The 26,482-nt window shown below is 39.1% G+C and overlaps 1 protein-coding gene across 2 annotated transcripts in view; it reads left to right on the top strand.

Moving 5' to 3' along the window:
* Window positions 1-26,482, top strand: part of EDIL3 (EGF like repeats and discoidin domains 3) — a 268,965-nt gene that overhangs the window by 200,532 nt on the left and 41,951 nt on the right. For both annotated transcript variants that reach the window (XM_074569401.1, XM_074569400.1), the window contains 3 exons: window positions 10,703-10,858; window positions 11,950-12,094; window positions 17,477-17,661. In XM_074569401.1, the coding sequence (XP_074425502.1) occupies window positions 10,703-10,858; window positions 11,950-12,094; window positions 17,477-17,661 (486 nt within the window). The remainder of the gene's footprint in view (window positions 1-10,702; window positions 10,859-11,949; window positions 12,095-17,476; window positions 17,662-26,482) is intronic.

Below are 26,482 nucleotides of genomic sequence, written 5' to 3'. Positions count from 1 at the left end.
TGCTGATGTGTGATAGTCAAACAAGTCATATTTTATCTTGTAAACACTTTCAAAAACAGCAAAGCAAATGGTCCTCACTTATAGTTACTGTTCTGCTAGGCTCACCTTCTAGAAAAAAGCTCTTTCAAGTTACTTCATCACAGCTAACATTCAGGAAACAAACTTCAAGACAAAGTAAAATAACATGCCAACATATTAAGATATTATTTTTTTTTGCATGGTACAGAGGCATGTATATACACTTACCTCTGTGTTCATGTCCCCAGAGCAAGACATATATGCTGAGTTCGTGTGTGTATAGGTAGGTCACAGATGTGCAGAGCAATCTGCAGGGTGAAAATAGAGGCAAAGCCTTGGTACAGCTCTAACTGTGGAGAAGCAAGCATGTGGTCCCTGGCTGCACCTGCGTATTTCTCTCCAATTTTACAGCTGGTGGGGAAAAGTTACAGGAAACAAACAGCACCATGGTACTACAGCAGAAAAAAAGGGCTAAAGTAAACTCATAGTCCTTGACCTCCCCTGGAAATGATGACGTGCGCTTGTCATCTCAAAGACTTTCTAATTTCAGTGGAACATCAATTCTGTGGACTGAAAAATAGGAGCGCATTTTACTCTTGCACTCTTAAAACCTTCTTATTCCACGAGTGGTTAAGATAAAGAGACGTAGTTCAAGTCTTGCGTCTTTCAGTGAGACTTTTCAGATTTTGAGGAGACTTTTTTTGTCTATTGCAAAACCAAGCAACTTTTAATGTGTTTAATCTAATCTATTGCCTGTCATCTTTTGTAGAGGGAAAAAGTATTTTGAGTAAAAATGAAGAGATAATTAAAATGACTGGAAATTCTTACAGAGGGGTAACTTCTTGTGTGTATGTGTCATTTTTTTTCCCCTATTGATTAATTTCAAAAGATAATGAAAAACATATTACGAGTGTGTTTGTTGTGAATCAGCCAATTTTCAGATAATTTCTTAAGGTTCTGGAGAGATTTATCATTTGAGCCACCTTTTTATTTTCTGTAATAGCATCTGTGGGTGGAGAAATCATTTGAGCAGCGTAGTCTTTTCAGCAGTCACAAAGCCATCTGTCCCCAGCGTGCTTACTAATCTACCTCTTTACTCCACTTGTGTCCACCTCAAACCTTGGCCTCTCTCCCTACACAACCAGTCTCATAGCAACCAACAGATTATTCACAAAAAGATGACAATATGTGGGAAGGATTGCTTTCACATACTCCTGTTTTACCATTTGTCTTTCTCCCACAAATTTTGTCACAACATGAACACAGTCTAACAGTTGCCCTAATTATCGGCAGCATTACCAGATCAGTCAAAAGTCCTAGTTACAGCTGGAACTTTAATGTGCTTTGGGTTCTGTATAAACTGACAACTAATTAGACTCTGCGCTTACTAGACAAGGTATTTGCAGGTACATGGGAAGCGCAAAAGGGTGGTATGGTCAGTGCAATAGGCAGCATAAAGCCAGCTGTGGCTTCCAGGCTCATTGGAAAAGAAAGTTTTATGGAGGTATACGATGATTAGGATTGTCTCGACCAAGGAATAACAGGGGTAAAGATGTGTATTTTATGGCCTGTATTTCTTTGCTGATCTGCATTTCATTACTGGCTGAGGAAGGGTAGCTAAATTGGACTCGATGATCCCAGGGGTCTTTTCCGACTTAAATGATTCTGTGATTCTATGAAATGATTCTAAAGTGTGATAGCATGAGAAGTGGCTACTCATGGGGAGTCTGCAAACACAGGTATACTGTGTCGCTTGTTCCTCATGTATTCGTTGCAAAAAATCCAGATCTGGTTTGAATTGTGGGATTCGATTGTGGCTGACATAGCCAAGATTGCACAGGAAAGGAAGTTTGGCCATTGCACAACCCATGATGATCGTGTCCTGTGGAATCACTCTTCAGGTAAACTTTTCTCCTTCCTTTACAGTCATAATGAGTTTAATTTCTGGAGATAACATGCATAAAAAGAAAGACAAGGAAGGGAACTATGGTTAAGAAGTGCTCTTGCACACATTTGAGCACCATTTGATAGCACTGTTACCACTTACTGGATTTATTCAGGTGGAGGAACTGAGTATCTCTAGTTTCTGTGTGTTAAAATAAGCTGGGAACGTACCATGCCTGCACAAAACCCCAGTAAGGATTTCACAGTGCAAGGGAAGTCTAACCTCCTGCGTGTTCCCTGCTATTTCAGTTTTTGCTTCTTTCAGTGGATGAGTTTAATCACAGGTTCAGGTTAATATTCAAAGCTAATGAAGATAATTTCTTCATCGGACAACTGACTTGTCATTTTCTAGCATATTTCCTTCTTCCTTAACATTTCTTGGTCTGAAAAGATACATAGGACCTAGACAAAGCCCACTGAAGTCAGAATGGGAATTCTTCCCAGTTGTCCTTGTTGGACTTCAAGGCAGATCATATTATTTATCAGAGTTTTTAATAGACTGCAACTACCAAAATGCCTTAAAAACAAATGGAAATGATGCAATGGAAAGTGCCTCTGATATTTGCAGTAGGCACATTAAGAATTTTCCCTGAATATATTTTCATGATGATTTTAATACACCTTTTCAGTTCTATTCCCTAGAGGAATAGAAGTAAAGAGGAGGGCTTTCATGTAGGATTAAAAGAAAAGTGCATGTTTGTTTCTGTGACCTTAGTCTATCATCCTGTCTTCTAATGTCTACAAGCTATTGATCAAAGTTATTTTACCAGTGGAAATACATATAGCTATTTCCTCTGACATTTTTATTTACACTGTCTTTGACTGGTACTTTAAGAAGTATTCTAGACATTTTGGGGAAGTTCTTTCTGGGAGGCATTAGCATGCCAAAGACAGGAAGAGTATTCACAAGTTCAGGGTATATGAAGGAATTAACAATACCAGTGAACGACCTTAGTGTTTCTCAGCTCACCTTAAATTGCAGGTAGCGAATACCCATTTAATCAATACTTTGTAAATGAGAGGAAATTTTACAGGGCTACAAACCTCTGAACAACATGAGATTGATTATGGGCCTCTTCTTGAGATGACAGTCTAAATATGCCAGTATTTGAATAATTCATATCATCCAGTTAATGGCATTCACAACAACTACCTTTGGGACTAAAATAATGACTTAATAATAAGAAGAAACAGACCAAGCAAGTTTTTAGTCTGTTTAATTATGTAAACTCTCTGAGGTATAAAGTGAAAATTCTCAACAAAAGCCAAATGAAGTGAGTGCTTTTTGGTAATATTCATAACATATGCTCCTCCCTATTAGGACTACATGGGCCAAACAATCCCTGTATTATTGTTTTCCATACAAGTAAGGTTTAACCTGTATTCTGATCTTTTCACAGAAACGCAAATTAAATTAGTGGGCCAATTTTTGTCTCTGATTCAGCATGCCTAACTTGAAGCATATAAATAGTTTAATTGTAGATAGCAAAGCTGATGAGTTGCTTTTAGATGGTTGGCTGGGGCTAAGCTGTGAGTGAGTACAGGGGAGACCTGAGAGATGTTTGATGTTACCGTAAGGTGTGATAGACTGACAAGGCACTCTGGAAACAACAGTATTGGGAGGGTGAGTTTGCAGAGGATTTAATAGCAAAGTTGTGAGGAGATTTTGCTGAATCTGCATCCATGTAAGTGAAACAAAAAACATCTGGGATCAGAAATAACTAAGTATTTAATTGGTTTGTCTGAAAGTACAATCCCACAATCATGTTAGGAATTATTATTTGTAAAGTGACCTATAGCAAATGCCCGTGTTAGTTCTCCTAGACTATCACAATTATAAGATAAAATGTGTTGGCTTTTCTCCATGTAATAAACCCCCTTCCAGAACGGCAGCAACAGCTGTAGTGCTACTGTGGATAAATCACTGCGTTAACTAATCTGGATGCTAGTTAAAACACATATCACTGCTGCTATGCTGACTGCACTAATGCCCTCAACTAAATCTGAAGAAGCTCTGCTGACAGTGCTGATTAGGAGAGTGGCAAAAAGACAGAGTCAGGCACAATATATCAGCACCTTACATCCAGGTGCCAGCGATGCTTTGCAAGAGGGAAGATAATAGTAACTGACCTGCTCTGACCTTCCCGAACCTCATCAAATGCCGAGTCCTGCTCTGCAGCCCCTTGCTCTTGACGTGGCATCAGGGTGAAACAGCAACGTTCAGTCATGTTCAGGGTGTCTGGTGCTTGACGACAGAAAGGGAAACATGGGAGGGAGCTTCAGTCTTGCTAAATTTCCCAGTATTGAGGGAATCATGTCAGGTTACTCCTCTCCTGAGTTTATTACAAACATTTCTATGGGCAAATGTCCCTGTTTTTCATAAGAAAGTGTTTCTGTGGGTGTTTTCTATCTAGGTTTATCAGAATTATGACTTAAAAAAAAATAAAGAATGACAAAAATATTAAATTTCAATCCTTCAAAAACTGATGAAATCATCAGGGAAGAGTTGCTGTAATAAATCTTTGAATGACAGTGTAACCTTGATCCTTCATTCAACCCTATTGTTATATGAGTAATAGTGAGCATTAGTAAAAATTAATACACTTTGTGCTAGAAAAGATGGAGAATTATTTATAGCAATGCTATTTTCTAGAATCATAGGGTTGGAAGGGACCTCTGGAGATCATCTAGTCCAACCCCCCGCCAGAGCAGGGTCACCTTAGAGCAGGTTGCACAGGAACGTGTCCAGGGGGGTTTTGAATGTCTCCAGAGACGGAGACTCCCCCACCTCTCTGGGCAGCCTGTGCCAGCACTCTGCCACCCTCACAGGAAAGAAGTTCCTCCTCATGTTGAGAGGGAACTTCCTGTACTCAAGTTTGTGCCCATTACCTCTTGTCCTGTCCCTGGGCACCACTGAAAAGAGCCTGGCCCCATCCTCCTGACACCCACCCTTTCAGTATTTATAAGTGTTGATGAGATCCCCCCTCTGCTGTCTTTTTTCCAGACTGAAGAGACCCAAATCCCTCAGCCTTTCTTCATAAGAGGGGTGTTCCAGTCCCCTCAGCATCTTGGTAGCCCTTTGCTGCACCCTCTCCAGCAGTTCCCTGTCCCTCTTGAACCGGGGAGCCCAGAACTGGACACAGCACTCCAGATGCAGCCTCACCAAGGCAGAGTAGCAGGGGAGGATGACCTCCCTCCACCTGCTGGCCACACTCTTCTTGATGCACCCCAGGATGCCATTGGCCTTCTTGGCCACGAGGGCACATTGCCGGCTCATGGTCATCCTGTTATCCCCCAGGACTCCCAGGTCTCTTTCCACCGAGCTGCTCTCCAGCAGGTCAGCCCCCAACCTGTCCTGGTGCATGGGGTTATTCCTCGCCAGGTGCAGCACCCTACACTTGCCCTTATTGAATTTCATAAGGTTCCTCTCTGCCCAGATCTCCAACCTGTCCAGGTCTCTCTGTATGGCGGCACAGCCTTCCGGTGTGTCAGCCACCCCCCCGGCTTTGTGTCATCAGCAAACTTGCTGAGGGTTCACTCTATCCCCTCATCCAGGTTATCTCATATCTCACATCTGAAACAGGTAAACACCATAGTTCTCCATAACCTGAATTTCTGTTTATGAATGAAGGCTCGTGTAAAGCTATATTTACAGTCTCAAAGACACAGTGCTTCATGAAGGTTTTAATCTGAGCATTTCTTGGAAGCTTGCTGATTTTTTAATCTTTTTTGTCAAGTACATAGCTTCTGCACACTGAATATGCTAATACTGGATCACAAATTGAAGCGGAATATGAACGTCCTCCACTAATGCTGTCCCTAATCTCTGCTGTTCTGTTGCATTGACATAATACAGCTGTGACTTTTAGCCTTTTTTCTACAGTTCTAAGGTTTGTTAAGCATGCTGGGAAATTATTTTTGGTCTTTATTTTGTGGAGCTCTTTGGACCGTTTGTTGAATACCCTCCTGTTTTTATGGGAAGCAAGCATGAAGCGGTTCCCTCCCGTCTCATGGTCCTATATTTACTCTATTTACTCACACCTAAGAGTGAAGCTGCCCACACACCATGCAGATTTGCAGGACTGGTTCTGAGTTGCCTTTGAAAATGATGCACTGTACAATCTACAGGAACCTGTAAAATTACCTTGCTCACGTTGCCACTTTCTCTTGTGAAAATACTCTTTTTTATTTGTCTTATTTCCTTTCTTAAATGGATTTTTTTCAAGTTCCAGTAAAATCTTGATTAGCTGTCTTCATCAGTGTAGACAACGGAATGATTTAGCATCCTACAACAGATTTGTGTGAGTCATTGCAGTCAAAAACATTAGTACACTAGTGAAAATTGTTTAATAGCTAATTACTCCTACAGAATCAGTGCCAAGAGCAGGAAACATGGCATGCTGGTTGCTTTTTCCCTTCCTGTTGAAAGAGGCCATGACTCTATAACCTGCTGTGATGATAAAAGTGGTCTAATCATGAAGTCAGGCTGATTGTGGTGGCTGAAAGGAACAAGGTTAAAAGAAATTTCAAGGCCTGCTGGGAACTTTTTAAGCTGATAGAGTCGATTTTATTCCCCAGCTCTTGAGCGTACACCACACTCAAGGGAGTATGCCTCAAGTGGTTTTCTTTTTACTTAGTTTTGGCTATATGACATGGTATAAAAGGCACTGAGTGGCTGGCAGTACATGAATTCAGCCTTCGATAGTGTATACAGCACAGACTCTGAGGTATCGTATCTTGTCCTTCAGCACTGCCTATTAACTCAGTCGATTGCCATGCCTGTGCTCTGGCTGAGCTTTTCTCAGAATCAGCATGGTGATTTTGCATCATCCGCTGTATATTGTGTAGACGTAGCCTATTTCTTGTAGCATCAGCTTTAAATGAATTGATGTCAGACTACTGGCTTTCTTTTACGTGCAGTTTTACCTGAGAAATTTGGCGTTCCTCATTTATTCTGGTCCCAGAAAACTTCCTCATTGAAATGCGAAACCTGTTTGAGGCAGATTTCTTTACCTGTAGGTGTTAAATGGCACCTCACCCAAGTTTCATAAGGTGCTTCGTGCCGTGAGGACATAAGGCAACGGGCATCTTCTGGTCTCCTTGTGAACAACGCAGCCAAATCCCTGGCTTACGTTGGGTGATTTAGGTCCTGTGGAACCTAATTCCATGCTGGATCCAGGAGCCTCCTCAGAGCTAGGGCTGAATGCAGCTCCACAGACTTACGGTGGGCTGGTAGAACTGACCAGTCTCATTTTTCTGTCTGTAAGTAGTTTCATCAAATTTCTATGCAACTATCTTCTTCTTACAAGGTCTTTACCATGCATTAATACTTAAATTACTGGGGTAAATCCCTCAAAATAATATTGATTTTCTATCATCCTTGATTTTTTCCAGTTACTCTAGGTGATGATAAGGAGTCCTTTATAACTGAATAAGCTATTACCTTTTTTAAAAAGATGTGTTAAATTCTTCTTATTATCCTGTTGACTTTCACCTCTTTGTTTTAAAACACAGTCACCCATGTAATTAGAATATATAACATTCTGTCCTAGATCTGAATCCACAAAGCACAGCTTCTTAAGCTGTTTTTCTTCACAACTGCTGCAGAAAAATACCTTTGAAAATGCTTTTAGTGCTAGAAGTGCTAGTTTACATTTCACGTTGGGAACTGTGCTTCCTGCTGAAGTACACTAAGTAAGAAAGATTTCGGCACCTGCTTCATTATAGTCATTGCACACTTGTAATATTTTGAGTTTTGCTAAGCTCTGACCTGAAAAATTTAAAGCACATAGAAGAACCCAGACACAAAGGGCCAATTAATTCCTGGTGTATTCATATGCACTGAAAGGAGTTACCGCAGGCGTGATGTTAGCCCCATGGGGATTTTGTATGTAAGAAAGCTGCAGGGATTTGAAAGCTTCCCCCCGCCCCGTGCCTTTCATTGGGATTTTCCTGCAAACATTGACAATATGTAGACCTAATTGCAAAACACAGTATCCTGGTTTTATTTCCTGTGTTATATCAAGCTCAAAACTGCTTAAAGCCACAGCTCAGTTTGTGACTCACAGTATGGGTACTGATGAAAAATGGCGCTGAAGAGAAAGGCTCTGTCCGTTAAAACAGAGAAGTAAAGAAAATTCTATAGCTTGTACATATAGATACCCAGCTAAGGGTATAGAGCAGGCTGGCATATAGCAGAACAAAGGCAGGTATTTAACAGCCTGAAACTCAAAGAACACAGGTTAAACAGTAAGTTTATCTAATTAAATTATTTTTCTTTCATTGTTATGCTCATCTGATCAAATCTTCCCTTCATTCAGTAAGACTTCTCTTTTTTTTAAGTTTGAGTTTCTACCATAGTATTAAACTGCTTGGAAAATTACTTTTGGGTGGGTTTTTTGTCATTGTTCTGCTTCTTGAAGTGCAGTGGTTGATTTGTTGTGCATTAGAGATGGAGGCTGGGGCATGGAAGGGAGCCAGTATGGCAATATAACACCCTGTAATAAAAGCCATGGTTTCATTAGAAATTAATCTTTCTGAGTAAACAGGGGGAAAAAATTTCACCAGAAATTCTCATTCAAAAACCTTCCTCTAGATTATTGTCTCAAAATAAGAAAAATTGGGAATGAAGCTGAAAGAATATTAGGTATACACATAACTGGATCAAAGAAAAATTATTTTGTGCTGCGTTTTATATTAATTTTCCCAAACAGTGAAATGTGAAGATAGTTAGTATATGTAAAAGGCAAATAATCAATGACTGGTTACAGCACAGTTTGACTGTGTTTTCTAATTTGTTCTGGAGATGGTGTTCACTTATTTATTAACATTTTTTTTAAAGATACGAAAAATTGTTTTACTTGCCTGTTTATTAATATTTTTAAATTCCATAGAGAGAGTGAAATCTGTATAAGAGAATTCCATAAGTTTTATGTCTGACTGGTAGGGGTCTGAGAGTAGTCTCTGGACTTGTCCTCTTACAAAGATAATGTGTTGTCTTTTTTTTTTTTTTTTTTTTTTTTTTTTACTGGGAAACCTGGAATGAAGGAAAAGAATGTTTCCCAAGACTGTAAGAAGGCCTGAATCCCATCTAATTTGTACCTGTCTAAATTCCTGGTGTGAGTCTATTCTCCCCATTGCAATTGCAAATGTTCCTGAGTTTTCCTGGTATATGTGAGAAAGATTCTTTAAGAAATTGCATCTTTTATAGGCAGCTTCTTCTCTGTCAATGGGTCCAAACCCCTAAAATGCCCATTTTTATTCTAGAGGTGTACGAGTACTTATTAATTTCTTGTAGGAACAACTATGGTAAAACCATGCTGAAACTTCGTTTGCAACAAGAAGAAAAATATCAGAAGCCTGATTATTTCAGACAAGTAGCAGAGAAACAGCTAGACCCCCTAAAAAAATTAGCAATAAAATTCTGTCTCCACTTTCCCATTGTGTACACAGTAAGATATTGAAACACTGAAGTTTGATCATCTTACATCCTTAATAGAGGCTAGATTACATTACCAAGTGAGAGAAAATCTTGAGACCACACTGTAAAGAATAAAGGGATTAAAGTATTTGGACAGCAGATACCCGATCTGTCTCTGATTCCCCATATTCCTGTTCTGGGGCTGCTAATCCCAAACCGTAGGGAGTGCAGGGGGTCAGCTCCACTAGCTGGTGAGCAGAGGCAAGATTCGTTTTGAGGAAGGAAGCGCTAATGTAGTTTAATGTTTTATTTACATTGTCCCAGTTGTTTACTGTCTAATATTTCCATTCGTCTCCTTTTATCACACATCTGCCTGCACCTTCACGTGGTTCTCACAGTATGACAGCTCTCCGCTAAGCTTCATTTGGTGAAAAAGTTACAGACTTCAGCTGCCTACCAGCGAGAGGGTGGGAGTGTAATTGGCACAGATTGCTTCATGATTGACTTCACTGCAGGGATGAGGCTGACGGTGCCGGCATTGTTTGATTTGAATATGACATTCTGAATTTTGTGAGAATACAGTTGGCTTTCAAATATCATAAATGGATAAAGAATGCAACGTTAAGGTTGTCTGAATATTGTTGAACTCTCCGTACATCTTCTTTCATACTTCAAGGTGTTGAGGTCATCTCAGACAAGAAGACAGGGAATTTTCATAGCCATTGATAGACATTGATATTTTGCTATTGACTGTTTTGCGATTAGTATTTCAAATATGATCTTTAAATATTTGAATTTTCAGTAAGAATCAAGGAAAGGTCTATTTTGTTTCCTTTACAGAACATCCATGTATTTTTGCTTTCACAAAGAAATTTAACCTGAAGTTAACTTAGGCTCTTTTCTATGGGGTTGCAAACTGGCTTCTAATAGAAAAGATTCAACCTTTGATAAATTATCTCACTTTTGCATTTCCTTTTTAGGAAGGAAATATGTAGCAGTAATCCTATGTGCCTGCAATATGCCAGTAATACACCGCTAATATCCTATATATCAATAATAAATATATGTGTGCATCTGTACACATACACATGAAGATATAAACATAGTACAGGCTTTTAGTTCAATTTTTTTCATTTATTTTTGTGCATATGTACATGAAATTAATGAAAAAGAATTAATGCAAGTGTATAGCAATAGTATTTTAAATGCTCAGCTATGTTTTTTCCTTTCTGTCATTAAAAAAAAAAAAGAACCGAAGGAATCTAGAGTCAGAATTGTGTCCCTCCGATGGCTAGTGATAACATTGTATTGTTATTTCAGATAAACCTGCAGAAGAAGATGCGAGTGACTGGAGTTATAACTCAAGGTGCCAAGAGGATTGGAAGCCCAGAATATGTAAAATCTTACAAAATTGCATACAGTAATGATGGGAAGTCGTGGACAATGTATAAAGTAAAAGGCACAAATGAAGATATGGTAAGATTAAGTCATCTGTATATGAATGCATCTTATGGTTTAGTTGTGTTTAGAGGTATGAGGTGTCTGTAGTAGATAAGCATAATTGCCTGACAGTATGATATAGGTTGCCATGTTATTATTTTTCTCCGAAAAAAAAAAAAAATCAATAAATTTGCGCTTCCTGTCTGCTAAGAATTTCTTACACTTTAATTGATGGTTGTATAAATACTACATCCCAAGGCTAGAATAATCCTGTTTATTACACTTAACTGATTTTCATTTTAATTAGTTTACCAGTAATTACTCATTACTCTGTTTTCAATTTAGTTTTATTACATTGGCAGATTAGTGTTAACCCTTAAAAACATAGAACCCATTCATCAATGCTAATCTCTGTATTGCACAAACAGTATCATCCAGTGGGAAGTATGTGTTTACAGTTTATAGTTATCACTTATTTTTTATAGAGTTGTGCATACAAAGCAGCAAAAATCCCTTTACTGTGTAAGTTAAGATAGAACTAAGGCACTTTGCAGCATTAGGCATAGTTTCTCTATTAGGAAATTAAAATGCTCTGTGAAGAGGTATATAATGAGGGAAGAAAACAAAGTACAAGCATATCTGGTTAGAGTGAGGAGTGAATAGAAGAATGCTTATAGGTCTAATTTAGTTCCCCTTGCAATCAATGGGAGGGTTACAACGCACTTCAGTGGGAGTTGGATCAGGTTCTTGTAGTAGAGGGGAAAAAAATAGCTGTCAATCAGCATAAATAATTTCAGGCTAAATTGAATTGGGACTATTTAATACACTAATTAGAAAAGAAGACATAATTTAGTTGCATTAGTAGCTTCAGCTCCTAGGAGTGACAAGATAGAGGTCCTGATTCAGCGCAGGTGGCAAATGCATGTCAATGCAAGCCAACGACAGTATGTTTTGCTTAAAATCTTGTATGTTGGTCACTAGAAATGATAAAACAGTCTCTATTTGGGAAAAGCTTGCAGAGAAATGTGCAGGGACAGTCAGAAGAACAACGTAGATATTTTTGAGATACGGAAATCAATTCAGTAATCCTCCTGGCATGTTTTTATGAGCATGTCCTTCTATCACAGGTGTTTCGTGGAAACGTGGACAACAACACCCCGTACGCTAACTCCTTCACCCCTCCAATTAAGTCGCAGTACATACGGCTGTATCCTCAGGTGTGCAGAAGACACTGCACGCTGAGAATGGAACTTCTTGGCTGTGAACTGTCAGGTGGGTTTTCTGCAGTCTCAGAAGTCAAGCATCAAGCAGCACGTTTACGTGCCCAAGGTCTAAGTGGCGTGCAATTAATTCCTGGTGAGATGCACTTGGCAGGGCTTTATCCAGACAGTTACTTATCTGTTTTTATGTAAATGATATAAGCAGCAACACTTACTTAAATGATGTAAGTGACAATAGTTGTTTGCAGTAGGGCAGTAATAGTAGTAGGGTAATGTGGTAGCAACCTAATAACGCTTTGTAAATCTTTCCGTGCACATTGGCCTCCAATTACGTGCGACCTAGAAAAGGTCATTTTATAGCAGTTTTAATAAGTATCAACAGCCATCAGGACCCGTTATGTTACATGCTAAGCAGACCATGAGACAGAGAGTCTCTAATGCAGTTACACTCAGCGCAGCCTAAACGAAGCCCTGGGAAGGGTTTCCGAGAGCCAAAGCTGTTTGTGCCGTGCTGCACAGCAGAGTCATGGCAGAAGCCAGCACCAAAGCTGATCTGAGCAGTTTCTCCTGGCTGCTGGGGGTTTCTCCTGGCCGATGTGCTGTGTGACATCCTCAGAGGGACAAGGGTGCTTTAAATGCCACCGAGGATCACTCAAAGTGCAGTAAGTTATATTTTGCTGGGCTGCTTTAGTCAAGATTTCAGTTTAGATTTGTTTTGTGGATTTCCATCAGAAACAGGGTTTGCGTCTTGTAGCAAAAAGTAAATGAACAAGTGGAACCAATATAAACCCTCTTAAGGTTTGCAGTAACAGGAGTTATAGTTCTTAAATGTAAAGCCTGACCTCTAGCCACTCTCTGCAAGAACCATGTTCCTTTACAAATTCAGCAAAGCATGTAAATTTTTTATCTTTTTCAAGAGATCAACCTTTACCAGTGGGAGCGCTCCACTGAATTCATTTAAGAATGATTTTATGTGGCTGCCTGCTTACTGTACAAACAATAGTCATCCAGTTCACGAATGATACATCAAAACAGCTGGAGTTAAATAATTCTCAGTCCTCTAGTGGCATCAAAACCAGATTCAGAAATGAAAAGTTAATGCATTAATCTCACTGTAGCCTTTTTCCAATATAGATAGGTTTGAGAGTAAATAGAAAATTCTGTCTAGCTGCTTTAGTCTATTAGATTATTTTTTTTTATGTCTTCCATTTCTGGAACCACAATTTAGAGTAAGTCCTTGCCAGAATGACCAGGAATTGTTTTGCTCAAAGAACTGTGAAAGCTACTAAAGTGAATTCATTTCAGTGGTCTCCTAACAGTTTCAAGGTCAGAATTTCTTAGAACTGCAGGCAGCCAAGGCTCAGCAGAACAATTTCAATCTTACTGAAAGTAGAGCATAATTATACATAACAACAGACTAATTCACTCTAATTCCAGGTGGTCTGTCTTAGGCAGAAAAACGCTTTCAGAGGTCTGTTTTTCCTAACAAGTCCTGGTGCTAGAGAAGGCAGTAACTACTGAAGGGAGGGAGACTGTGTTGCAGCACCAGATCATCATAAAAACTAATCCTTTCTTAGGACGAACTTCAGCAAAATGTTCAATAAATAGCTTTACTTACCAGGCCCCATGATCAGATCCTATTGAAAACTATGATCAATGCTCGTGGAGTTAGCCTTCAATAAATCAGGCATTAATCTTCATAGCCTTGTGTTCCTGCTGGACTTGTGTTTTGCACATCTCTGTGTTGTAAATTCCCTTCCCTTCATAGAGTATTGATTTTGGGGGAGAATCAGATCACAGGTATTGTTTATTAGAATGCCTTTATTCATTAAGTCGTTACTAATAGTAGCATAAAGCTGTTTTTTTAAAAAAACAGATAACTGTTCACACAGCACAGTCACTTACTCAGGCAATTCGCTTACGTGCCCAAACTTCTGCATACATCGGGCTCTGCCTTCTTACACGTGGTCCAAGTCTCACTTTGCTGATGCTTGTGTATGTTGGTGACCAGGCACCAATTCAGTAATTTCATCTAATCTGGAAAGGAATCCTATGTTTATTAGTAAGAAGAAAATCTTTTGAATCTCTTGATTTTCAGAAAATAAAAATATCACAGTATTAATAGAAAAAAAAAAAGACCTTTGCCTTCAAAAAATCAACCTATGCTGGTTTTGCCAATACTGCCTGAATTCTGGCCCAAGACAAGACATAGATAGACCTCTGCATGCAGATCCTATTGTGGTTTTGCCTCCAAGCATTGGATGTATAATATTTCCTTTGGGGATTTGAGCTTTCTTGAAAGTAAAGTTAGATGAGGGGCATGGTAGAGGATGCAGACTGAAGAGTAAAATATTGTGCCCTCAGAGGAGACAACAGAGAATAACCTCTTCTTTCAGTTTTCAGATGCTAATCTACCCTTTCCCAACTTCCCCATCCCTGGAGGTGTTCAAGGCCAGGCTGGATGGGGCTTTGAGCAGCCTGGTCTAGTGGGAGGTGTCCCTGCCCAGGGCAGGGGGTTGGAACTAGATGATCTTTAAGGTCCCTTCTAACCCGAACCATTCTGTGATTCTGCGATTCTATGTAAATTCCTCATAACTTCACTGAGCTAGACTAAATAAGAAGTAACTGCAAACTTGTACTTAGGTTATCTAAGTATACATACACAGGTATCAGGTATCATTTATCACAGGTGGTGAAATCCAAAGCATCTCCAACATTTTTGACTTAAGAATCTCCACTGAGCATAGCTGTAAGTATACATACATCAGCTCTCACTAGCTTCAACAGGTTGTAAAAATGGAAAGGGAGATCAAATCCTTTTGCAAAGCAGATTTAAAGAAAATACAGTGCAATGAAGAGGAAATGTCCCAGAGAGTCATAAGCATTACTATAAATACGCTTCTATACGGGATGACTATCTACAGACACTAGTTTCTTGATTCTGTCCTTTGCGCTCTACATTATAGCTTGCCTATCAAAATAAACAGTCATTATCCTCTGTCACTGCAGCAGGGTGCCATAGGAGCTGGGAAGCCACTGGGTCTACCATTGGTCTCTGTGACACAGCACTAAAACATTGTTCTGCCACCCGTGTGCATCGTGTTCATCTCTTCTCGTTCTCATTGTTCTTCTCACTTTCTCCTGTTACCTTTAACAACTGTCTGTGTCCTCCCTTTGGGGCAGTGGAGAAGGAAGGCGAGTGTAAAATCCTATTAGTGCATGCACGCATGCACAGACACGGAAGCAGACACATCTGTTATTTCATAAATCAATAATAATACTCAGAAAAGATATAACTATTTTTGATGGATTGGACAAGCACTGAAAAACAGTTTTGACAACCCATATTTTTGTGTCAGGAAACTCCTTCAGATTCCTCGGATGAAACATTCCTGCTAACAGCCTTTGTGATCCTGGAGTGATACTTCAGAATTTAATAATAAGCAAAGTCCTTCTCTAAGGCAACGGATGAGTCTCTCTCATTTGTGCTATCAATTGCTCCCTCCTACTCCCAGGAAGATTGTTTTGTTGTTGCTTTGAACTAGGTAGTTCAGTCTACAGACAAGGCTGTGCAATTTCCATTTGTGCACTGAGAATCAGTTCCGAAAGGTTGGGATTTTTTAAAAGTTTTCTATTTATTTTTTAATTGAATATGAAACACGTCAGTTTTTCAAATTTTAAATACAGTTGTTACTGAAGAGCATATTACTATTTTCTCTGGTAATATACATTTGCTCCTGCTGCTAGGCCCCCCACAAAGGGCCTGGTCTTACCTTCCTGATTTAAATCCCTAATGATTCCAATTAATTCTGTGTGTTAAAGGTACAGGAGAAACAGAAAGTAGAATCCAACCTAAAGGTCTTTGCTAATAACATCAAAGACACTAAAGAAAGAATTAGGTGTTTAAATCTGCGTAAACATAGTGTGGAGGAAATGGACTTCTAAGAAAAAGACAACCAGCTTTGATATCTATCTTAAATAAAGTGAAAAACAAAATAAAAACTTTGAAGGTGCTTTAAGTAGTCACACAGTGCTGTGGTTCTATCCAGAGACACCAGCTGAGTAGAGTCACGGTTCCAGGAGGAGAGCCTTCACAGCTTACATGTGTGGTTTAAGAAACACAGCTGGTGACCCAGCAAATGATTTCCTGATAGCAACCAGCTCAGTGACATGGGATGCGAGTGTCAGGTGGAAAACCTCTGTCTCCCCGACAGTACCTAAAGTCAAGGTTCTGTGCATTCACGGTGATGACGCACTCCTTGCAAAATGAGGTATGTTAGCTCCTGAGCACACTCTCGCTGGATGAGTTAGAGTATGTTAAAATATTATTTGCAATTTAACTGCACCAAGTCAGCTACTGAACTAATTAGGCTCATTTATGAAATGAAAACTTTTGGACAACTGCATGTGTGCAGGTTTTTGACAGCTGGGGCAGGAAGGAAATGAGAAAATGGCTTCGTTTTGTGTTCACATCTCCAACTTTCACCTTTTCCTTGATAAACCATCACACATTACTCCACCCAGCCATGCATCCACTTTTCTTGACCTCTTAGCAGCCCTATCACTCTCAGTCACTTGACTTGCCTCTCTTTTCCTTATTATTTTTAATCTTAAAACCATGCACCTCATCCTTCTCTTCTTCCCTCTTCTGCATCCAAATGTACCTTCTGTGTTCCCAGTGTGCAATAGCAAGGCTAATAGAGTCACTTATTAATTTTTATTTTTATTCTTTTTTGGTGGACACCAAGCAGAGAAAGGAGAAGCCCAAGTTCTATCTTTTGCTACAATCAAAATAACTCAATGATGTGGGGCATCCACCTGGTTTAAACAAATAAGCCATTAACTCTCAATTTCTCGTAATCAATTATCTCCCACTATGCTCCCTCCTTCACAGTTGTTTTTCTGTAGTTTTCCACTCTGTCAATGGGCGTTGGGGCTTTCTAAGTTTTTGGCTAGGTGTCAAGTAATACAAAAGTGTAGAGGAGCTCATTGCTTGTTAACATTTTACTTCAGCAGTGGCTCTAAGGAAAATTAATGTTTCCTCAGCAGGCAAACACATGGTTGATGTGACATGGCATAAAAGCATGATCAAATCGAACTGAATAGGGGAAACAGCAGCAAGCTGCTGGACAGGAAAATAAAAGCAAAACAAAAAGGGACGAAAGTGATCCTTTCTGTTTGCTTGCATTCATAATTTATGCCAAGAAAAAATACATCGAATTATCTGTCTTGTTTTTGAATCTTCCTAGGTAGTGTTGAAATAAAGTGCCTTGAATAGGCTATTTTTCATTTGTTTGTTTGCAAGTTCTTCCAACAATAGCCTTGATTAAAGCCTTTTCATTGAGAATTGCTAGTTTTCCTTTCCATAACGTAAAACCTAAGCCACTTACAGAGATAAGTAGGTAGTGTCACAGATCTTATTTTGCTGTTCCAGGTTGCTCTGAACCCCTGGGGATGAAATCAGGACATATACAGGATTACCAAATTAGTGCCTCCAGTGTTTTCCGTACGCTCAACATGGACATGTTCGCTTGGGAGCCCAGGAAAGCCCGGCTGGACAAGCAAGGCAAAGTGAACGCCTGGACCTCGGGCCACAATGACCAGTCACAGTGGTTGCAGGTAAAGTTTCACACATGTTTTCCCAAATGTTTATCTTCTTTGTGTTTCAGGCATTGGGGTGGTTAGCTGGTTTGGGATTATATTCATTACATTCAGTTTCTGAGTGCAACCATCCTAACTCTGCCACATGCAGACGATGAAGCTATGAAAGCCCACACAGATCATGTCTTTGGTACCTCAGTTGCAGAAGACACTGCTGAGGGCAACATTCACATCCACTAGCCAAACCCTACGAGTTGCCCAGCAGCCATGAATTTTCCTTTTTTAATGGACACAAATGGTAGTTGCAGATCTCTTTCACTGGCTTCTCCTCTTCTATTGAGAGAGGTGATTTTTTTTCCCCTTTCTGTTCTTCCAAAGCTCCCCGGAAAAGCGTCTCTACTTCAACTTTGTGCACATTAGCAAATTTGGCCCACATAAATTATCTTTGTCTAATTCAGACTGCTCAAAATTATCTTTCGACACTTCTCTGAAGTTAGCAAGACTGGTTCAACACATGAATTCATTATAAAGCTGTGCGCAGGGGTTGTTTTCAGCCTGGGAGTGATTTATACAAGCCAGTAGTGCGCTAATGTGAAAGATTGCAATAAGTCACCGGTATGGAAGCCTATTTGACCAGTCACTGACACATTTACATTTTCTGAACTGTTGAAAATAGCAGTGTTTTGAGTCAGCTGCCAGTTGCAGTGCAGTTCTCAGTGGGAAGCCTCAATAGCATTAGACGTGGCTACTAACCAGCTGCAATCTTTTCACATATAAATTATGACATATTAGCTTTTTTACCTACAGTTGCTAAGCAATTTAGCAATATGATTACATCTTTTCTCCAAGTTTACCCACATAGTGAAAGGAAGGAGAGTTGCCTTGTCTATTTACCTTTTGAATAACCGAAGATCCTGGGATTTGCTGGAAGTTTTTTAGAGCAGCTTTTTGAAATAGCAGTTAGTAACTTCTAGAGCAAAGGAAAATTTTATTGCTGTGTTTTACAGCGGAGAAGCAGATGAAAATTTTTCTCTATGTAAAAGAGAGGCAGGTATATCACAGCCAGCTTTAGCCCCATCAGTGATACCAAGAAACTAAGGGTGTGCAGATACTCCACAGAAATGTCCCGTTGCGTGTAATTCCCCCTGTGGGCGATGGTGGATTTTTAGTTAACTAGAGAAGACAAGAGGCTGAAGAGTTAATTCTAATATTCTAAAATGCTCCAGTCTGTTCTAAGTCTTCCTATGGTTGAACCTACCTGAACCTGCAAATTTAATCTGACAACTGGCACAGTCTCTGCAAGTCCTCGAAGTATCAAAGATACTTTTTTTTAATATGGTCAAAAGAAAGTTGTGAACAAATATTTATCTTTTAGTTCATTTGTCATATGTCTATGATATGAGTTCAGTAACTTCAGAGGAATATAAGCAATTTACCCTTTCCTGAAAGTCATTATACTTACAATATTTCTCCAAATGAGTATCATAATATTTATTGATTAAAAAACAAAACCAAAACCAAACAGGAGGCATTAAAACCACTTGTTTTTTCAATGCTTAAGCTAGTCACTAACTTCTGCTATAGGCTGATTATTCCAAATTCAGTCCATGAGTAGAGATGGGGTTACATGCTTCAAGTCTAGGTAACGATTCTGTAAGAAAGACATGCCTGTCATTTAAATTCATCTGTTCATTGTTGTTCTCTTTGCTGGTAGTTCTCGGGGTTTTCTTTAAAACGCGGAGTATTGTACTGCAACCTTTTAACACGCCGACTGCAATTTTATCGTCATGCTGCTTCCATAGAATTTAGTCAAAACACATTTGGCAGAAAAAGCGTGTGAAAGCAAACTTATCTGTATGGCCTTTTCCATCACCAATTACATATTACAGGGAATGATCCCAATAGAGATTCCATGGTATTGTAAAACGGGCTTAAAGTAAGACATACATTTCTGGTTTTTGCTAAAGTAGCTGGCCTACTAATATTATATTTCACAGTGTTCACTTTCCATGCCTTTTGAATTTTCTCCACATGCCCTATTTGCTGTATCTTTTATAATTTTCACTAGAAGGCCTATAAAATTGGGCAAAAGCCTACTGAATGCGTTTAAAAACTATTCCTGTAGTGCATGGTATGTGGATGACTTGAACACATCTGTTCTGACTTACAGTTATTTTGGGGGATCATTTCCCAAATGCCATTGCTATTAACTGTTCCTCTGTTTAAAAGATGGTGTGCTGACATACACCTCAGAGCACCTGCTGTGATAATGGTTGCTGAGAGGTGATGTTTGCATCATGCATAAATGCTGCTTGCTACTTATGGGCAGTTCACAGCACTTTTGGATGAACCCTAGAGAGAAATTCCTCTCAGTCACGAGCTGGGGTTGTTTTACTCTGTCTCTCATGTCTCCCAAAACACATCATCATGTCTCTCAAGAAGCAAAATTCTGAATATTCTGTGTATTTAAAAATGCAGCCATTAACAAGTATGCTCTTTGTTTTAAAGCGTTCTGGATTGCTACATCCTTAATTTTGCTCCAGAGGCAGTAATATGTAGTATTATGTGGCTGCACACACAAACTGTGCTTTTTCAGGTTCAAGAATACTCACTTTATGAGTGCTGCAGCTGTTGAAAGTCCATGTGATCGAGACTCTACTCGCTCACGAACTCCAGGTTCCCCACGCGACACTCCTTTACGTCAACCATCATCATCCGTAATGGAAGAAAGTATTTTTCTGATGGGGGGGGGGGGGAGGGGAATTAATGAGATTAAATGACCAAAATCCTAATTTCCCAGCTCAGACATAATCTGGGTCTGAATTCCCCCATGTGCATGGGGGCCCTTGCCATTCCTTTAAAGAAGATGCTGCAGAAGCCACGTCAGTTACCTGGACTAGTTCATAGCACAGGAGCTTCCATTAACGCAGGTAACCTGCCTCTTTAGTGTCTCTGTACTCATCACAGTTGAAATCTGTGCAGTTTGGTCATACAGAACAATGTAGCTTTTCAGGTTTGGTACCAAATCTAATGAAAATGATCAGTTCTAGCAACTCTCTCCACTCCTGAACACTTTCCTTAGGGGTTTTCTTCCTATTGGAGACATTTCTGTGAAATCATCCACATAAACTTTAAGGTTAGGGGGAGGTAGGGAAGTGAAAATAAAATAAAAAAAAAAAAGTAATGGTTTGCTTCCCATAATTATGTATAGAGCTAGCACAAACTAAGTGAGGTAAAGCATTTCAGGTTAATTACTGAGAAAAGAAAGAAAATCCTAAACTTCACTTTCCTTCAAGGCACTTTCCCTTGTTACTTTGATTTGCTTGCCAGCGTCATTTGCCACCTTGAACCAGTTCACAGGCTTTTCCTGGGGTCCCTTGCTGAACTACCGTGACCTGGCTGCTTTACTCGCTTGGGGCGTGCTTCTGCTCCTCCTGGGCACAGCCCAGGACTGTCACTCCAGCCTCTCACTCCACTTCCGTTTTCTTCAGTTATTTGACGTTAGAGGAAGTGTTAAAGCACCTCCCGCCTTACGCTCTGAATGAGGCACTGAGGCTATAAAGATCATTGAAAATGATTCCTACTGATCTTTCACATACAGATTTTCACCATTCTGTATCTCTTTTTCCTAGCCAGGACTAGAAGCCCAGGCGAGACTTAATTCAAAAGAATTAACATTTTCCTCAAAACCCATTCCCACTCTACTACTAATTTTCTGCAGTTATAAGTTACGACATTATCTCAGTGGCTTAAGCTCCCTTTTCTCTGTTTACTGTTAGTCAAGTTTGGGTGTTTTAAAATATTTCCTTATTTCTGTTACACTGACAGATGCCATATCTGTCATTGTATTGATTTCCCACTCTCTCTCACTGCCTAGTGAAGACGGTAGCACCTTGTACTTTAATGCCTTTGCCCATTTGTACTTTAATGCCTTTGCCCATTTGTTCTTTGCCCAGTGCTTCAGCAAGTCATTTCTCTGATGCTGTTTCTCTGATCTACCGTCCTCTGCAATATTCCTGGGAGCTGAGGCATCCCTGTGCATTTGGTGTCTCCAAATACATGGAGCTTTCTTCTCTCCCCTCAGCCATCTCCTTTGCATAAATTGTTTTGTGTGTTGTCTGAGTTCTAAGTTTCTAATTTTCCATGGCTATCAGTAGTATCTTATCTTAAAAACAGTGATATTCTGGGTTTTTTGAAAGCCTGTATCGCTACAGAGCACAGCTGGATGAAAAGGATGCCCGTCTTGGAAGCCTGCTGAGGTTCCTTTTATATCTCCATGTTATCCTCAGGTCACCAGCAGCACTGCAGTAGCTTTATGTTTCTAGTTGTACTTGAGACTTTAAAACAGTTTACCCGCTGCAAAAAATTACTTCCATCTGGTTGCTTAGCTTGTATTTTGCTGCAAAGCTAGTGGAAGGTTCTGCAGCCTGATGTGCATGAGTGGTAAACCTGATACAGTTTATCCACAGTTCTTTTGTATGGTTATCATTGAGCCCAGACGGTTTAAGAAAATCCTCCCCGCCTTAAATGGCAGAGTGTCTGCGGCAAGCAATGTCTTATTCTAATGTTTCTCTTGCTGATGGTACGTGACAGGATCAGCTAAGCACTATTAGGGGAAAGAAAAACAGTTGCTGATAAAGATAGCAGATTGTTTGAGGGTTGGCAAAGCGACTGTTAAATGTATACCTACATGTTTTCAAAATGTGATGATTGCCAGGAGTATAATACATTTGGGTTAGGTATTTTCCTGCCAACCTAATCTCCAGTATTAGACAATATCACTGAGATTTTTCATCAACCCCATTAGAAAACAATTGTCTCAGGGCTGCAATTGACTTATTCTTTCAATTTACTACATGATCATCTTTTTTACTTCACGAAGTTTCTTTTTTGAAAACAAAGGCAGAATTGTATGCCAAATATTTGTTCACTTTCTGTCCCGTATATGCAAGACCATTTCTATCTACAAAGTCTCTTGTCATCGTAGGATCTACATACCTTCATTGTCGAGCATTTACTTACGGTGTTTAAGCTTCTAAGTGATGAAACAAGAGTTATTTAAAGGCTAAACCAGACCAGGCTTCTACTCAGTTTTCCTTAAAGGGTGCTCTTATAGAAAGCAGACTTTGTGCTGCGTTTCTCCAGTATTTTCAAAACCTTACAGTGGTACATGTTGTGCTTTGCACAACCAACACAAGTCACCCGAAATTGTCTAATTACTAAGATAAATGAGGATTAAGAGAAGACAAAGGGTAACCATGCCTAATGCTATGTCAGCTCCAGCAGTCTCGTGCAGACCACAGCTAACATGAGCCTAGAGAGACAATACAGACCTTTTTTTTTTGCATTTCACCAAGTTATTGGCTGTATAACCTGAAGCAAAGGGACTAAACTACAGCAAATTTTAATTTTATGGATTCTGTATCTAAAATTTACATGTGCAATTTATAGATATCTTAAAATATCTAATTCTAATTAATTGCTTAGGCTCCTTCTATAATCAATGGAAAAAGGACTGTGATATCAAGGAATAATTCGTCCTACCCTAAGTCCGTGTCCTAAGTTTCCTGTTATGAATCACCCTGAAGATACACCTTTACTCTGTTAGCCACAGAGAGAGAGAGGTGGACAATTAGCTTAAACAAGAAAATGAATTTTTGAATGATGAAAGTTACGTGAGGTGAATTCTTTCCTTTTTTAACATGGGAAGAGAATGTTATTTTTAATCTCATATTGGTCAGCTGAGCTTATTTTAATGTCGGTGTTCATTTTGTCACTAAAAAAAAGAATGTTTCCTGTCTCGAATGGGGTATCTGCTTCTTGTCTATTATTGCACCTGCCTTTTTCTCCCCTTTTTTGTTGTATTTACCTGTTTATTTGTAATGAATTCTGCAGAGGCTTACTAGATAGGAAATCGCTACACTGTACCATTTCCTAAATGCTGAAAACAACTCATAAGGAGAAAATTGTGTGGATCGTTTAATTATCTTTTGAATCGTGTTGTTAGCAAAGCAAGCATTAATACCAACACCCGTCAAAGTAGCCAAATAAGTGGTTTCCGTCTGGCCACCAGCTTAAATATTTTATTTTAACACCACAGTCTGGAAAATCGCTTAACAACATCTTAATTAAATAAGGACTTGAAAGACACAAAATTGGAATAGGATAAAATGTTAGTTTAAAACCAATCATCTAGTAATTAACATAATGAGGAAATTTCATGACTTCTAGAATGCTTGGACTGGTAAGCAGTGTGTTGAGACTGGTCTTTGAGAGTTACAGTTTTCTATAGGAATTGTAAGCTTAATTATAACACATTATAAAAAAACAGCATGCATCTTTCTCTGCTGCTTCAATAAACCAAAGCCATCACCAACAGATCAGGAGAGGAATCAATGTCCTTTACATGTACAGCAACAAAAGGTTTCTCTCATTCTTCAGATGCAAAGTTCGTACTGTTTTTAATTATAATTTCTCACAAGCAGAAAAATAAGTTTTCAGACTTCAGATGGCAAAAGACTAGTTGTGCAGAGATCAACCTTTCTTTGTGCCATGCTTTTTATTGGGATACTGAAAGATATTTGCAGTCAATATTGGCCATTTTATCTTTTCAACGCAGTCATCTTTTTCTTTTCTTGTGGTTCTTGGCAAGGCAGCTCTCATTTTCTGCTTGGATGTCTTGGACACTCAGCTTTGGCATCTCTTTGGTCTTATGATTGCCTAGATGAGGAGCTTCACAGAGTAATATTCTGCTCACACAGTCTGATATGTCACAGGATGCAGCAACATAACAAGGCGGGTTGTAATTAAATTATTAATACGGATCTTTCCTTCCCCATACTTTACAAATTAACTCGCTATAGATAAATTTCCCTATAAAAAGCAGCCAGTGGTAGAATGGACTGAGGGATTTAGTCAAAGATAAAAGCAGGTAAGGACAGGGACCAACTTCTAAATTGCACACTGTTGAATTTACCAAATTAGCACCGCCTGGGCTGGAATGCCAAACAGGTCACTTTACTGACTTCTTCACTTGCCCGTAAATCATAGACTTAAGTTGGCAACTAGGTGATCACTGTTTGCTTTTAGGACAGTGTGTAGGTCTAGATGAGCAAGCCCTTTTTCTTTTTTTTTTTTAACTCTTATGCCTCCATATTTTGCCAACAATTTTTTAACACTACTAACAGACACGTAGCTTAGAGAAATGGTATTAAGAGGTACGCCTTGATTTCCTATTTGCAGTTACAAGCCAGCAAATATTTGATGGCCGTTCCAGAGGTCACTTTCTAACCCAGTTTTTCCCCCAAATCATTTCAAGTTAAATGCATTATTCACATTAATAATGTTACTAAATTGTGCATTTCAGCATTGCCCTTCCTAAATTGCTTTTGACTTTGCAAAGCTTTCTTCTGCAATTCATTTTACAGAAATGTTTATAGTGGTAATTGAATTTAAGCCTTGAAATTAAATAAGGCAGCATAAAATCTTGGTTTATTTTGCCTTTTCAATGCAGTATTTAGGCTCTATTTTATAATTTAGGTATCGAAGTTTAAAGGCTTGGTAGAATCATTTATTTTAACTCTGGCCAAATACAAAGAGATTGTTAGAAGGACAGGCAGAGTACAGAAGCTCTTTGTTGCAAGGTGTCCAGGAGATAGGTAAAAAATAGATACAGCACCATTATTTCCTGCAATACAAATTTGTATGCCAACACAGGTACAAAGGAAAGAGTCCGTCTGAACTGTAAATTAGCTATGGTTAAGATTTTATAGGAGAAAAATGTTTCATTGCACAAAGTCCTACCCTGTTCAGTGAATTATATTCCCTACTCTATTGTTAAGTCTTCAGTAAAATATGAGGGGTTAACTCAGTGTTCCAGAGCCTATCTTTGAAACATAACAAATTCATCATCACTAACAAAAATTGCTTGAGAAGTTTCCATAAACAGTTGAATCATGTCTAGCTCTAAAGCATTGCAAGAAAGTACTGTCAGCTCCCTTACTGACTTCTAGTTTTTCTCTGCATATCACTCCCCTGCAGATGAAAGTTAAATTGAATAATGACCCATTTCCTATTACAATAACAGTTTTCGATCTTGCTTTAAAAAAAATCTGGGAGAGTAAGCGAAAACTTCCTGGTTGTTCTGAGTTTTGATATACATAGGATTTGAGTCTGAAGTATTTTTTGCTACTGTGTATTTACAGTCAAAATTTTGCTTTTACTTGATGCAAATAGCAGCACCTTCTGAAAATGGCATATACATTAAATTTTAATGGAAAGTTGTTAGGTTTTCATTGTTTTAAATTCCTGCCTTTTTCACCTAGCTATCTTTTCCACTGATTTGAAATGTCTCTGTTTGTGAAATAAAACCATGTTTTCCTTGCCCTCCCTTAGAATAACAAAATGGCTACAAAATTGGCTAGATAGGAATACAGAAAGAGGATGCAAATGTGTTTCTTATTCCTGCCTTTTTCTTGCATGGCAGTGTTTCAAAATAGCATCCACTTTTTCCTAATAAAACTGTTCATTGTTTTGTACCTACATCTGAATTAGTCTTAGACTCAAGCACAATTGGACACAGTTGTTGCCCCACAATACTTTCAGTCTCGACAAGACAAAAGGATGACAAAGAAAATACGGATGATGGAGAGAAATGAAGCTACCTTGACAAGGTCAAGTGTCTTTAAGCATCAAAAAATACCTGGTGTAAAAATAGATGAGAAAAAAGCCAGTGCAGTATGAGAGCAAAAGAATAGAGTGGAACTGGGTCTAGTTCTGTTTTCTGGTAGCTCGATGCTTTATTAACTGGACTGTGCTGTTTTTATTAACTCTGCATGTT

Source organism: Larus michahellis, chromosome Z (assembly GCF_964199755.1).
Source record: "Larus michahellis chromosome Z, bLarMic1.1, whole genome shotgun sequence".
Taxonomy (NCBI): Eukaryota; Metazoa; Chordata; class Aves; order Charadriiformes; family Laridae; genus Larus; species Larus michahellis.
This window is presented reverse-complemented; position numbering and strand designations above follow the sequence as displayed.